General features: G+C 34.4%; 1 protein-coding gene across 1 annotated transcript in view; it reads left to right on the forward strand.

Annotated features, from left to right (window-relative positions):
- The window catches only part of LOC121418609 (leucine-rich PPR motif-containing protein, mitochondrial-like), a 41,583-nt gene that overhangs the window by 7,695 nt on the left and 20,534 nt on the right, over window positions 1-13,354 (forward strand). The window contains exons 3-18 of the mRNA XM_041612586.1: window positions 442-564; window positions 1,278-1,399; window positions 2,449-2,594; window positions 3,113-3,151; window positions 3,621-3,708; window positions 3,926-4,030; window positions 4,871-4,910; window positions 5,887-6,041; window positions 6,561-6,672; window positions 7,106-7,143; window positions 9,269-9,338; window positions 10,706-10,827; window positions 11,086-11,176; window positions 11,616-11,682; window positions 12,081-12,169; window positions 12,983-13,089. Of these exons, the coding sequence (XP_041468520.1) occupies window positions 442-564; window positions 1,278-1,399; window positions 2,449-2,594; window positions 3,113-3,151; window positions 3,621-3,708; window positions 3,926-4,030; window positions 4,871-4,910; window positions 5,887-6,041; window positions 6,561-6,672; window positions 7,106-7,143; window positions 9,269-9,338; window positions 10,706-10,827; window positions 11,086-11,176; window positions 11,616-11,682; window positions 12,081-12,169; window positions 12,983-13,089 (1,514 nt within the window). The remainder of the gene's footprint in view (window positions 1-441; window positions 565-1,277; window positions 1,400-2,448; window positions 2,595-3,112; window positions 3,152-3,620; window positions 3,709-3,925; window positions 4,031-4,870; window positions 4,911-5,886; window positions 6,042-6,560; window positions 6,673-7,105; window positions 7,144-9,268; window positions 9,339-10,705; window positions 10,828-11,085; window positions 11,177-11,615; window positions 11,683-12,080; window positions 12,170-12,982; window positions 13,090-13,354) is intronic.

Raw genomic sequence — 13,354 nt, forward strand, 5'->3', positions numbered from 1 at the left:
TAGCATGTGAACTTTTGTCACTGCAACAGTGCTCTGACAGATCAACAGGGGAGAATATTTTCAAGATCATGGATACTGAACTACAGAACTGGGGCATGTGTGTAGAGTGTCTATTAATATATATATTATGTGATTCTGGTATCATTTTAAGCATCTAATGGCCCTCCATAGTGCTATTTTTCTTTCAGCTTCAAGGGGGCAACGCCCCCTTGAGAGTTGAGACCCCAATTGGGGCGCTGCCCCTGAACCAAGTCGGGAGCCTAAGCGGCCCCCTGGGCCCCGGCCAAATTTGTCCCTCTTTTTAGATTTCAAATGTTGGCAAGTATGTATGAGTTGTGAAATGTCCAATTTTAGAATATTCTCCTCCTGGGCATCGTCCTTTTACTGCCAAATGATTAAAATTTGTAATGCTTTCTTTCTTTTCCCCTACTAAATGCCCAGGTGCTGCTAAGCCAAACCAGGCCCTGCTACTCATCAGAAGCTGTGGGTCACTCTTGCCAGAGGTAGCCCTTGAAGAGAGGACAGCACTTGTCTCCAGTATATGGGATAAACTTAAAGAGCTAGGTAAGAGCACCAGTGAATAGCTCGTATAGGATTTAAAAGTAAATAAATTACAAGGGCATCCCATGAAGAAAATTAGTCAATATAAAAATATGTTTGTAGAATGTACTTATGATACAATAAAGCACATTTTACCTGTATTTTAGTCTTAGTTAATATTTATTATTGATATTCATGAGAAACCAGAGTGAAATATCTGTAACTTCAATGTTTAATGACATTCGATTCTTGTTTTTATGGTGAAATGGAATAACCATAAGATTTAATTGATTTTTTTCCATTGAAGCTGTCTCCCAAACATATCTTTGTACGTGAATTTTGATATATTAAGAATTAGATGGAGGAGCCGTGGTGTAGTGGTTCTGACTCTCGCCTTGTAAACAGCAGGTCGTGTGTTCGAATCCCACCGCGGTCTGGCGTCCTTTGGCAAGGCGTAAATCCACACTTCGCCACTCTCGACCCAGGTGCTAAATGGGTACCTGGTAGGATATGAAAGTCATTGTAGCTTGTCCAGTACTGTGTGCGGGAATGACTGATTGAATCCGATGACCGGGGAATAATATATCTGTAAAGCGCTTAGACACGTCGTTCCCATGTATTTAGGGCTATATAAAAGCGGATTAGTATTATTATTAATTAGCCTCTTATCATATTGACACTTATTATCAACAACTTGAAAATGTGTTAACTTTGCCCAAATTTTTGTATTGTATCAGGAACTACCTTTGATGTCACCCATTACAATGCCCTACTCCGGGTTTATCTTCAAAATGAGCATAAATTCTCCCCAACTGACTTCTTGGCTCAAATGGAACAACATGGCATAGATCCAAACAGGGTAAGTAGTCCAATTATCTTGGTTTCTTTTTTAACACTAATACCCACTGAAGATATGAGCCACAGACATTGTATTTTGATAGTCTATTTATCCAACTTCTATTGTGACCACCCGAAGGGCCTTTTCCTCCCAGTAAGCCTTCAGTCAAGGCAAGTTTATTTTTCAAATAGCCTGAGAATCACCACCAAAGATAGGCAACTCAGGGACTCAGTTTAAGGGGAGTGTGAGTGATCACTCGTTACCGCTCTCCTTAATCCATTTTTGGTAGAGCGATTTATCACTCGCCTCAGCAATTGCTTAACAAGAGTGTCAGTCAATGATCAAACTGTTAGAGTCAACCTTAAAAACCTCATTCTCTGTCAAGGTTTTGTAAATAACATGCAATTATATTGTAAGTAATAACACACTTGCAAGAATGACATTTAAGAGTTCAGTGAGATAAATATTGGATAGATATATATGTGATTGTCTCCTTTGGTTGTGGGTTGTAACTTAGTGTACGTTCCTCCATCCATTCTGAAATCGTCAAAGAAGAGCTTTATGTAGTGCTCCCCTATGCTCCCCTTTAAAATATTAGAAGAGCTTTTTATTGCTCCCCTCATGATAAAATTGAGTCCCTGGCAACTTGTCTGTGCCAGATCATTTGGTGGGAATCCAGAGATGCCAATATGTTCTTTCATTGCAACTTTCCAGCATTGCCCATTGTTTTGTCAATGATGAAGTGTGAGGATTAGTAGGAAAAAGCTGCTTGCAGGTTCCCTGTTGGATTTTTTTCTTTTTTCGATGAAACACATTTCCCCCAAAAAATCATAGAAGATAGAAAATAGATCATAGCAATGTATTGGCAATAGGTGCTTCCTTATCGCTTTGCTCCACTCCACCAACTTGTGAGCACAGAACACAAGCAGATTTTTATCTTTTATGACATACTTACTTAGCAGCCCACTAGTGAGCCTGCAAATCGAAAAGTCCCTATTAGGTGTTTGGAGTAGTCCTGAAGCTTGTTGTAGATCATTAATTGAATATATTTATGTATGGTTTTATTGCAGATTACCTACCAGAGATTAATCAGTGCATACTGCCTGCAAGGTGATATCCAGGGAGCTACCAAGATCCTGGAGTTCATGAAGTCTAAGGATCTTCCTGTTACAGAGGGCATCTTTAATTCCCTCATCACAGGACATGGAAGAGCAGGGTAATTTTGTCTTTCAGAGATATTTTCCTCCAAAGGTTGAAATCTAAACAAAATATTAGTTTGGTAAATTTGCTTTTATCCAGGGACTTAAAGATAGATGAAAGTAGATGCAGCACTTCCTGATTTCACTGTATTATTATTGCTTGGAAAAAGATCTGACATTCTGCTCAGATTTCATGCTTATGTTGCTAATTTCTCAGCAATTACACAATTCTTTGGCAGATATTTTTATCAATATAAACAGACACTTTGGCAGTCATTTAATTGGATTCTGTACAAACTCATTATGGTATCGTTACCACCATGGTGTTAGTTACGTGAAATCATGTTTAAGAATCTATCTCCATGAATAGAATGCCATTTTATTGGACATCACCTATTTTGTTTTTACCTATCAGAATGTGTTCATTATAGTTGAAGACTTTTTTTTTCTAAGACTAATTAGGTGTTCAGAAATGATAAACCTAAAGTATGATGATTTTTACCATCACTATGAATAATATCTATTTTTTCTGCAGAGATCTTGATAATGCACAGAACATATTGAATGTAATGAGGTAAGTGGATATTTTACATATATGTTTTAACCTTAAATAGTTTTATTATATTACAGTCATATGTCAATATGGTAATGAGAAATTTTATGATGAATAGTTGTTTCTTTCCAGAGTTCACAATATGAATAAGACTTACTCCCTATTCTTAATTGCATCTACTTAGGTCATTCAAATATAAGTTGATTTATGCACACAATATTGTGTGTGTGTGCAGTTATTTCTGCACTTTGCATTCATTTTTAGATTGCATATTTTATTTCTAGTGTAATAAATATTCAATGAATTTTCAATTTACAGTTCTTGAAAGTTCAACATACATGTGCAATATATTTTGCATTTGGCAAGGGTTTAAGGCATCTATTTTTAAAATTAGATTGTTACCTTCTAATCCCATTTGTCCTGAATCGAAGCAAACTGATTTTGTTTCAAATTCAGTCAGTAACAACTTAGCAATTTTATTTCTTCGTAGGAGCGTTGGTCTAGAGCCTAGTGCTGATACCTATACTGCACTTATGTGTGCTTACGCTGAAAAAGGAGACATTGAAAACATCAACAAGGTATGTTTCTAAATTCAGTTAAACTCCTGATAATGTCCCTGAGACAAGTATATTATTGTATTATGGTGCTTTACATGTATATCAATTTCATCTGAGGGACCGACTTTGAACTTTAGGAGTTAACTTTGGAATTTCGCAATTATATGAAATGCCAAAGGTGGAGCATCTATGTAATTAATTGTCACTCTTTATTTTAACTTTGATTTCCATGAAACAGCTGACACAGGAATTGGAATCGGAGAATGTAAATCTTTCAGGAAGATGTTTCCTGAGTGTAGCATACAGTCTTGCTACATATGGACATAGTGAGCATCTCCCACAGGTGAGCCAATAGTCCTCATGTTTGGTTAGTAACCCCCCCCCTGAAAAAAAATGTTTGCTGAAACAGAGAGAAAAAATAAAGTAAGTTGGTCAGGTTTTGTAGGTGTAATTTGGAAGCTCCTTGATCCATTTTTCTTCTCATGATAGGTTCACATGTCATAGATCCGTGATTGTGCACGATACAAATATAATGGAGGTGGAGTGTTCAGTTAGACACTAGTTTTCTCTCTGCTCATGACACAGACAACGTTATACTAAGCCATTCACCAGTTTTTATCAACTTTTTTTTGTTAACATTTAGAAAATTGATGAAGGTTCCTTTTGCATGTTTTATTATGGTGACTCATCAATTTTTTTTATTTATTTTCATTTTTGCCTTAGTTTGTCTCTTCCTATCTACAAGCCTCCATTGAACTTGTGGATATATGATGATCTTCAACACTGTTTGCCATTTCATCAGTTACATAACATGAGACAGATTTTTTGTTTTGTTCAAAAGTGAAATAGAGCATCAGTTTTGCAATCCTTGAAAGCAATACATCTACAATTGTGCTCAAAAGTTTGTGAACCCCGCCAGAAAGTGAACATATTTAGCGTTTAGAGTTCTGCCATATTGTAGAAATTTAATTGTGAAGTCGGGTGATAAAACATTACATTCAATAAATTTTATTTCTCTGGGCTTGCTGAACATTGGAGTGTTGTTGTCTAAATTCAACACTCAGCATGAAGGAGTGTATTTTGTGGTGGGGTTCACATAATTTTGAGCACAACTGCATTTCTAAGACAGTACTTTTGCAATCAAAATAAAGATATCATTAAAGAGTTCTTTTGTATTTTATAGATCCTAGAGAAAGTACAACTCAATGCAGGATATATCCCTGGTGAGTATGGAGAGCCACGTCATACTTCTCTAACATTTAAAAAAGGCAACAAATTTTTATTATGGGTCCTGGATATCCTTTTGTGTTGATTCTTCTAACATTTTAATTAATTTTGACTGATTAAGGTATGAGCAGACAATATATTTTCTACTCATTTTCATCATTCAAATAACATTTGAAATGTCGTGGACTGACATACACCTATTGATTCAGAACTTTGTAAATACCTGTCAGATGCAAAAGTGTAAAGAGCACAGATTTCTGCATTTACTCATTGAAATATTAAATGATAACTGTATGTTATGATAAGCCAGGTTTTTTCCGATAGAAAGAGAAAGACAAAATTCAGAATCATAAAATTGCCAGCATACTCTGTAATTTATTAAGCAAAATTACATTACAAATATTGTCTAACCTGTACAAAAACTAAATGAAGTAATCATAAAAGAAATCATATAGAAAATTATGAACTAGCAACCTAGAAGGAAAGGGAGGTTGGGGTGGGGGTATGGTTAATTGTCAGAACAACAGTAGATTATCATAATTAAACTTGTCATGTGTAAATGAATCTCATTGAGAAAAGATAAAACCACCTCCTGGGGAGCATTTCATCAACTGTGCCCGAAGACTCTGGAATGACCTTCCAAGATATATGCGACTTTCTCCTTCTCTGGAAGTATTTAAGAAACATCTCAAGACTCTGCTTTTTAATCAGTGATCTTTATATGTATTCGTTATTATAATTTTCTATTCCATCATTGTGTAAAGCGCTGTGAAACAATGATATATTGTAAGAGCACTATATCAGTGAACTTATTATTATTAACTGTTAGATGACAACTTTTCTCAATTTTGAATGGCTGAGCATCTCTATAATGATGATAATGGAGCTGCTGTCAGATAAAACAGACTTTGTCGGATAAACCTTCTGGCGAGTCCTTTCATGAAACACTTCCCTAATTATTGTTTGGTACAGATGCTATTAACCTTTCATTGAGTCTGATGACCAAAGGACACAACGATGCAGCATTTGTAGTTCTCAAGATGTTTCAGGGATTGAGAGTAGAAAACTCTGCAGAGCCACAGAACCAAGGAAACTTCTTCATCGATCATGCAGTCCAAATACAACTAGTGAGTATGGTTATTTACCATGTGGTTAACACGATCTAAAATTGTAGTTATTACTTTGGTCTCATGGAGATGATTATCACCTCATTTCCTTGTCAACAAATGCAAGATATTTTGCAAATTGGCTGTTGCCTAATCAAACTGCAGGATCTTTTAGTTTTGCCAATAGCTTATGAAATTATATTGATATGAAGTGCGACCCTGCCGAATATAAATTATTTTTAGAAGTGTTATACTTTTTAAAATATTTTTTTGTACATATCATATTTTTTCTGACATTTAATAAATGTAAATGAAATTATTTTTCTTTATGTTTGAAGTGCATTTTGAAATGCGGATTAATATGAAGTAATTTTTGGTCATGCAATGTTAACGGTTAGTTGGGAAACTGAATAATGTTAATTCACATCTGGCTTGCACCCATTGATTTACTTTTCAGGATCAGATGTTGATTACTTATTAATTGGTATTTTTTTGCAAGAATATGATTTCATTTATTCTTTAAATAACTTCTATTGTTAGCCTCATGAAACCTTATTTGGACACTTGGATGAGCTAATCTCAACAGGCCTCCATTCATCACCGTACATTGTAGCACTTCATTCTGCTCTCAGGAAAGTGAAGGATAATAAAGGTATGTAAAATATAATGCTACCGTTTTAATAGTAATATCCTTCTTTCAAGATGAGCTTATTTCAGTTGCTTGTTTACCGCAGCAAGTTGTCTGGAATCATCATTGTATTGACTGGAGTAATATTGTAAATTGTGTGATTCTTTTGAATTTCATGCTTGGGCAACAAAAGATAATATCAAATTTTAGGGACCTTAATAAGAAGGCAGAGTTATTGCTCAGACAGTTGATTTGTATGCTTTATTGCACTTAGTGATTAAAAAAAATAAAATCAAGTGTAATAATGTTGTGTTTAGGGGTAGGTAAAGCGTTCATTATAGTACCAATGCTATCGTGAATAGGGAAGACATCAATGATGTTATGATAATATGCAAATGTCTGCTTTTACTTTCAACGTCAGTTGTTATAAATTGTACTTTTGTTAATTTCTATGCAGATTATGCTTTTGGAATCATAAGAAGGATGCTTGAACTTGTAAGTATGATGAATTAAGTTTAAGTATAATGAATTCAATTGAGATGTTAGGAATTTGATTGTATTATCATGAAAACAATTGGACCGTAATATAGTGAATTGAAATTAAATGAATTTAATTGAGATAGATGAATTCAATTCTTTGCTGAGGATTTACCGAGTTGTGTCATTGCATGCTTTAGCTCACTTATTGAGATAGTATCTGCCATGCCAGATAGTTATTCCAGATATGAAGAAGAATTTGAACTTTTTCTTGAATTTAGTCAACATGATCATAGATCATCCTGCTCAGATGTCTTGTACAGGCCTGTGAAATCTCCGCTATTTAGCGGAAGTCCGCTATTTTCATTTTTAAGACCGATTTCAATTTCCGCTTTTTTCCTGTGTTCCATTTCCGTTTTTTCTAAGTCAAAATTCCGCTATTTTATCCAAAACGGCTGGAAAACAAGTCTTGGTAAATGGATGCGAGCAGAATGTGTGTGTTGTGAATATACACGTTACGGGGCCTTGTATTTTGCCTTGGCGAAGTTTCGAATTTTTAGTATATGTAACTCTATGAAACTGCTGCGGATCACACCGTGCACCGTTGCCGTTGTTGGCATATGGGCCCGTCAATCTGTATGCATTGTCAGCGGACGGAAACCCCATACAACACGGGGAAATCATTACGTGTGCACGTTGTTGGTTATGTACATACGATCGAGACTCGCGAGTGAATGAACCAGTTCACGTGTTCGGGATGTTTACGAAGTTAGTGTTTTGAACTATCGCACACACTCTGCAGCAAAAGAAATGGCAAAGAAGAGTAACGAAGAACATAAAGAATGCATAGGGTTGAAGAAAAAGTCCTCTGTTTCTTCCAAAACCAAACTGAAGCTGGCAACTTTCAAAAGAGCGCATACAGACATTCAAGAGCACCATGATTAGCAAGATACCTCTAAAAAGCAAAAGACGAGAAGTAAATAGTACGGTAAATTGTCAGCTTTTTTCAGCTATTTTTTTGAAACCCCACTCACAGGCCTGCTTGTACCTATTACAATGTATGGTATATATTCCATGAATTTGATGAAACAGTTGAAAATGTCCTGTTCCTGTAAAAAGTACATTAAGCTTAACACCGTCTTTCAAACTTTGAAACTTGTTTGAAAAATGCCAATTCACAGCAAGTACATTTTTAAAGTATTGTATATATTTTCTGTCGATTGAAAATAATATAATAATAATATAATTACAATTACAAAGAAATGATCATTAAAAAGATGGAGAGATTGCCCTGCTCAGCGTTAATAACATATCAACGCTGTTTTACAGAGGGGTCCCTTACATAGATATACATGTAAATATAATACAGGAAAAGAAAAACTTAGTTGGCTTACGATAAACAAGTTGACAAAATTTGAAAAAAAAACATATTTACAATATATATACAAGATAACAAAGTAAGAAAGAAAGAATGAGGGATCTGAACTAAAAATTACAAGAAGTCTAGAAAAATGTTTTTAAGGCTTTTTTTGAATGCATTAATATTTTGCAATAATTTGATGTGATGGGGAAAGGTATTATAATGAGATCCACCTCTTTATTGGATAGTGCGACGAGAGTATAGGAGAACTAGTGACATGAGATTCTCAAACAAGCGAGGTAAACTTACAGTTTGGAGTCCATATGGGCAAGAATAGTGATGGAAATCTTCCTGCCATTAGCGTTGAGAACCATGACCCTTCCATCATGCATTCATTCTTTCTTGACGTTCTCATGGAAACAAAGTTTGTTGACGATGGCTAGTCAGTTCGCGGTGAGATCCTCATGAATGAAGACATCGGTTCCCTTGAGTTTGGAATGAGCTTTGTAGATCTCATGATGAGTGTTATATCTGCCGAACTTACTGATGATTGGCCGGGGCTTCTGCGCTGCCTGCTGCGATATGTTGCTCCTTGACATTGGGGTGATGCGATGGCTGCGATTGGTATCACCTGGATCGAGATTAATCCCTAGATTTCAAATGGAAATGCAAAATATCTTTGCATTTCCATTGAACAATAATTCAGTGTTGCTTTTGTAAGATGGTACCAGAAAAGATAATGAAAACAGGGGTGAATGATAATATATATTTTGTTTATGACAGGATATTCCAGTTAGACCTCACTACTTCTGGCCAATATTTGCAAGAGATTCGGCTGCCAATGACAAAGAAGGTAAGGATTTTGATAAGGATTCTTTTTTTTTTTAATTCAGTGTAGTTTATATTAGCAGATAACCTGTCAGAAGAGAAAATCTAAGCTGTACAGTGGTACAGTAGTAGCTGCCTGATATATGAAATATAGATCTTTGGAAAATCGAATCATTGAATAAAAATTATTGATTTAATAAGTAAAGGCATTTAAAGAGTTTAGGGCCCGGTCTCTTAAAGAGTTGCGATTGATCTGATCAACCACACCTATTGAAAGCCAGCAATGTCAACATTTTTGCATTGCATTATTGATCATTCTGTTTTTCTAGATATGATGATATATTCATTTATTGTTCTTTGGCAATTCATTGTGTTCTCTTTGTTTACAAAATTACATTGTGCAAATTTCCTGTGGGAAAACTTATGACTGTGGGGAATACTTATGATGGATTAACATATACTTGAGGTTAATCAGATCAATGACTCTTTGTAAGACGGACCCAGATATCTACTATGGCTATGGGTTGACAGAGCTGCCAAGTAGTACAGATTTTCCATATTTAGCACTGGAAAATGAGAATACAATGTGCTACATAACTTTTTAGATTCACTTGCCCTGTCGGGCAAGTAAATTTTTAAATACTTGCCTGAAAATCTATTTCACTTGCCTGAAAAAATCCTTGAAGAAAATTTTTACCTCTTCAAAAAAATATATTACGGTTCAAGAAACCATTGACCTTTTTTTTTCTCTCTTTTGACATGAACTGATGAACCTTGTTCTTGCATTTCTTTTTGCAAAGTAATTTTATCTTGCCCGCCATGACCAAATTTAGGGTCGGTATATCATATCGACCCTAATTTTGGTAATTTTACTGTGAGAATTTCACTTGCCCGATTCTAGCAAGTAGTTTTGGTCTTTACTTCAAAATACTTGCCTGACTTTAACTTTTACTTGCCCCGGGCAATCGGATAAGTGCTTATGTATTACCCTGGAATAATACTGATGGTTTCATGCAAAATAATGATTTCAAAAGTCTGGTTTTATGTGTTGTCCTATGGTATTACTTGTAAAATAGTTATTTCCTCACTAAAATACTGCTTTTCAGCGTTTTATAACACTGAAATGTTCTTGTTCAGGCTGGCAGCTCCTGGTTGATTCTTCACTTCGGCTTTAATCATTAAGATTATTAGGCCCAAATCTTGTGTCACCACTTAATCCTAAACAAATCTTGGCCGTCTCTTAATATGAGTGTTGGTAAAAATGTCTCTTGCATGAGTGCTATATGCAAGGGGAGTATTTCATATTTGTGATGTATTTTTTTTCAGTTATTAAAAGTTCATGTTAACAAGAAAGGATTAAAAAGGAAAATAATCATTTTGCTTTGTTTTCAGGTATCATGAATACATTGAAACAGATGGGTGAGATGGGTGTTGAGGCCAGCAGTGATACCTTCACCAGGTTTGTCTTTCCATGTCTTGGAGGAACACTAACAGACATCAAGGCAACAATCAATGTAAGTTATATTACACCTGTTAGGGAATGACACAATAAAGTGGTCTTTGTTTGGAAGTAAACGTAATCTGTGCAAAGGTCATAAATTATTTTCATACAGTGTAGTTTGATGGATAGTTTTCAGTATGCATGGTTGCCAAGTCAGCGGACAACTTGTGAACCATTTGCTGTGAGTCTTTGGCTTGAACTTCGGGATCCTTTCTTCAATCTCATCTAATAAATTGGTATTTTTTCATCTCGATATTTTTTATTCTTACAGGAGCTTGGTATATCAGTTGACAAGTTTCTTGTCATTGCCATGGCAAGGAATGAAGTCAAACAGCAGAGATTAGATAGTGTTGTTCAGCTCAGTAAGTGATTGCTCATTCTTTGCAGTATCTATATATCTCTAATTCAAATGGGGAATGGCATAAACCACAGGTTACTGGTTCTATATAAATGTTAGGAGGAATTATCAGTATAAAATTGTATTTTGGATGATGAAAGTTATGGGGGAAAAGAATTTGAATTATGTTTGGGGGAATATGTCGGTTAAGTTTCAGCCAAGTGCATTAGTTTTTTACTTGTTTTTTCTAAGTTCTCAATAGTTTTTCACAGAGGTTATTGCAATAAACTAAATCTACAAAATAATTGAACAAATAATATTTGATTTGAAGTTCATGGCATTAGTAATGTGGACTTTCAAATCAGTTCACAAGATGATTGTGTAATTTGTGGTATACTGAAGTTTCTTTATTAAAATTTTCTTTATTTTATACTTACATTTTTTATCCTTTTGATTTCCTTTAGTTGAAGAATACAGAGATTTTGTTGATGTTCCTCTCATTCGAGCTGGTCTGGTTTCCTGCTTCAGCAAGTGAGTTCACATGTCATCCTTTCTCAGTGTGTTATGATTATCATGTTTATTTTAATGATTTTAGACAGTTTTTTTTAAGGAAAAGGGGGGGGGGGTTAAAGTCAACCTGGTAATGATACATTGCTATATCTGATATGGACTGTAGACTATAGGTTATAGAATGAAATTTTCTTCTTTTAGTTGTAAAAAATAACTAAAAAGAACTTGAACTTGAATCACGACTTGAATCCCTAATTCAGTTTGCATTAGAATGTAGGTAGTGAGTATATTACACTGTTTGTAAACAAACTGTATTTTAATGAAGATACAGTGTCTAAACCTGTTTTTTATTTTGTTGTTTTGAAATATCCTCTCATATATCTAATTGATATTACATATATTTGATATTCTTTGTATAGAAATCCTCAACCAGAGCAAATGGTAAAAATCTGCAAACATTTTGTTGAATCTCATCAAGACCTTGAGGACAATAACGTTACTAAAGAAGGTATTGTATTCACTATTCCATAAAAGCTAAAGGTAAATTTTTTAGTATAAACCCAGAGTTTGATTGAGTAGCAAAAGCCTTTAAACATATTTTTTTTTGTTCTTACACTTAATAGCAGTGATATTTTATAATTAATTGATGACAGTTCATTACATACATTATGAATAGTCATTATTTGTTTATAGTTTTAATTTTTATTATTCAGCTATTGAAAACAGATTGAATGATATATGCTATGACGTGTTAGTCACATACCCAAGACATTGAAAGCAAGAATTTTTTTTTCATATAGTTAGATGAAAGTATGATGATGATGTCAGTAATTTAGTTGTTTGATTTGTTTTGATTTGATTTGATTTTATTCTATTTCTGCATTCAAGATAGATATGCAACATAAAGTTTTACAAAACAATGATACAATAGTCATAATAAAGCAATGAAAAATAAATATTAACAAGAAGCATTATTTACTTGAAAGAAAATATCAGTTTTAAGAATGAAGGAGACTGCCAACGTGATGCGATGAAGCTTGAAAATGATGGCGGCCTTGTAAAAATGGTACATAAATGTCTTTCTTCATTGATCAAGTGGGTGCAATGCAGGTGCAGATTGTAGAACAAATTATGTGATATATTTTCATGAGGCCCAAACATGCATGTATTTAGTAGCGTATTTTTCTACACTTATACAATAGATGTTTCATGTATTGATCATCCCAGTCTGACTACTTACATACGACTAAGAATAATATTTTGAATTGTTAAGCATTATTGAAATGTTAAATGTTATTTTCTTTATTTCATTTTTTTTCAGACCAGCTTGGAAGTTTCTTGTATGATATTGTCTCTAGTATTCCAGTGAACAAAGCTACACAGTTGAAACCTGATCTTAATCTGTTACTCAGAAGCCTTGCAAGAGAGGTAGGTGGAATCTAGTCAGTAATCATGCAGTAGTGTAAGATCAATCAAATGTCACTCATACAAAAGTTTAAGATCTACATTAGGTAAACTATCTGTGAAAAAATCAGTTGCAGAATTATCTGATAAAGCAGTGATATAAGAATTCAATTTAGATTTTGAATTCTGGGTTTCTGTCCAGAGATTATTTTTTTCCTTATATGCTGCCAGATGTCAATGAACTTTGGCCATGTTGGGTTTTTTTGTTAAATAACCATCATATCTCTGT

The sequence above is a fragment of the Lytechinus variegatus genome, chromosome 7, assembly GCF_018143015.1.
Source record: "Lytechinus variegatus isolate NC3 chromosome 7, Lvar_3.0, whole genome shotgun sequence".
In the NCBI taxonomy this organism is placed as follows: domain Eukaryota; kingdom Metazoa; phylum Echinodermata; class Echinoidea; order Temnopleuroida; family Toxopneustidae; genus Lytechinus; species Lytechinus variegatus.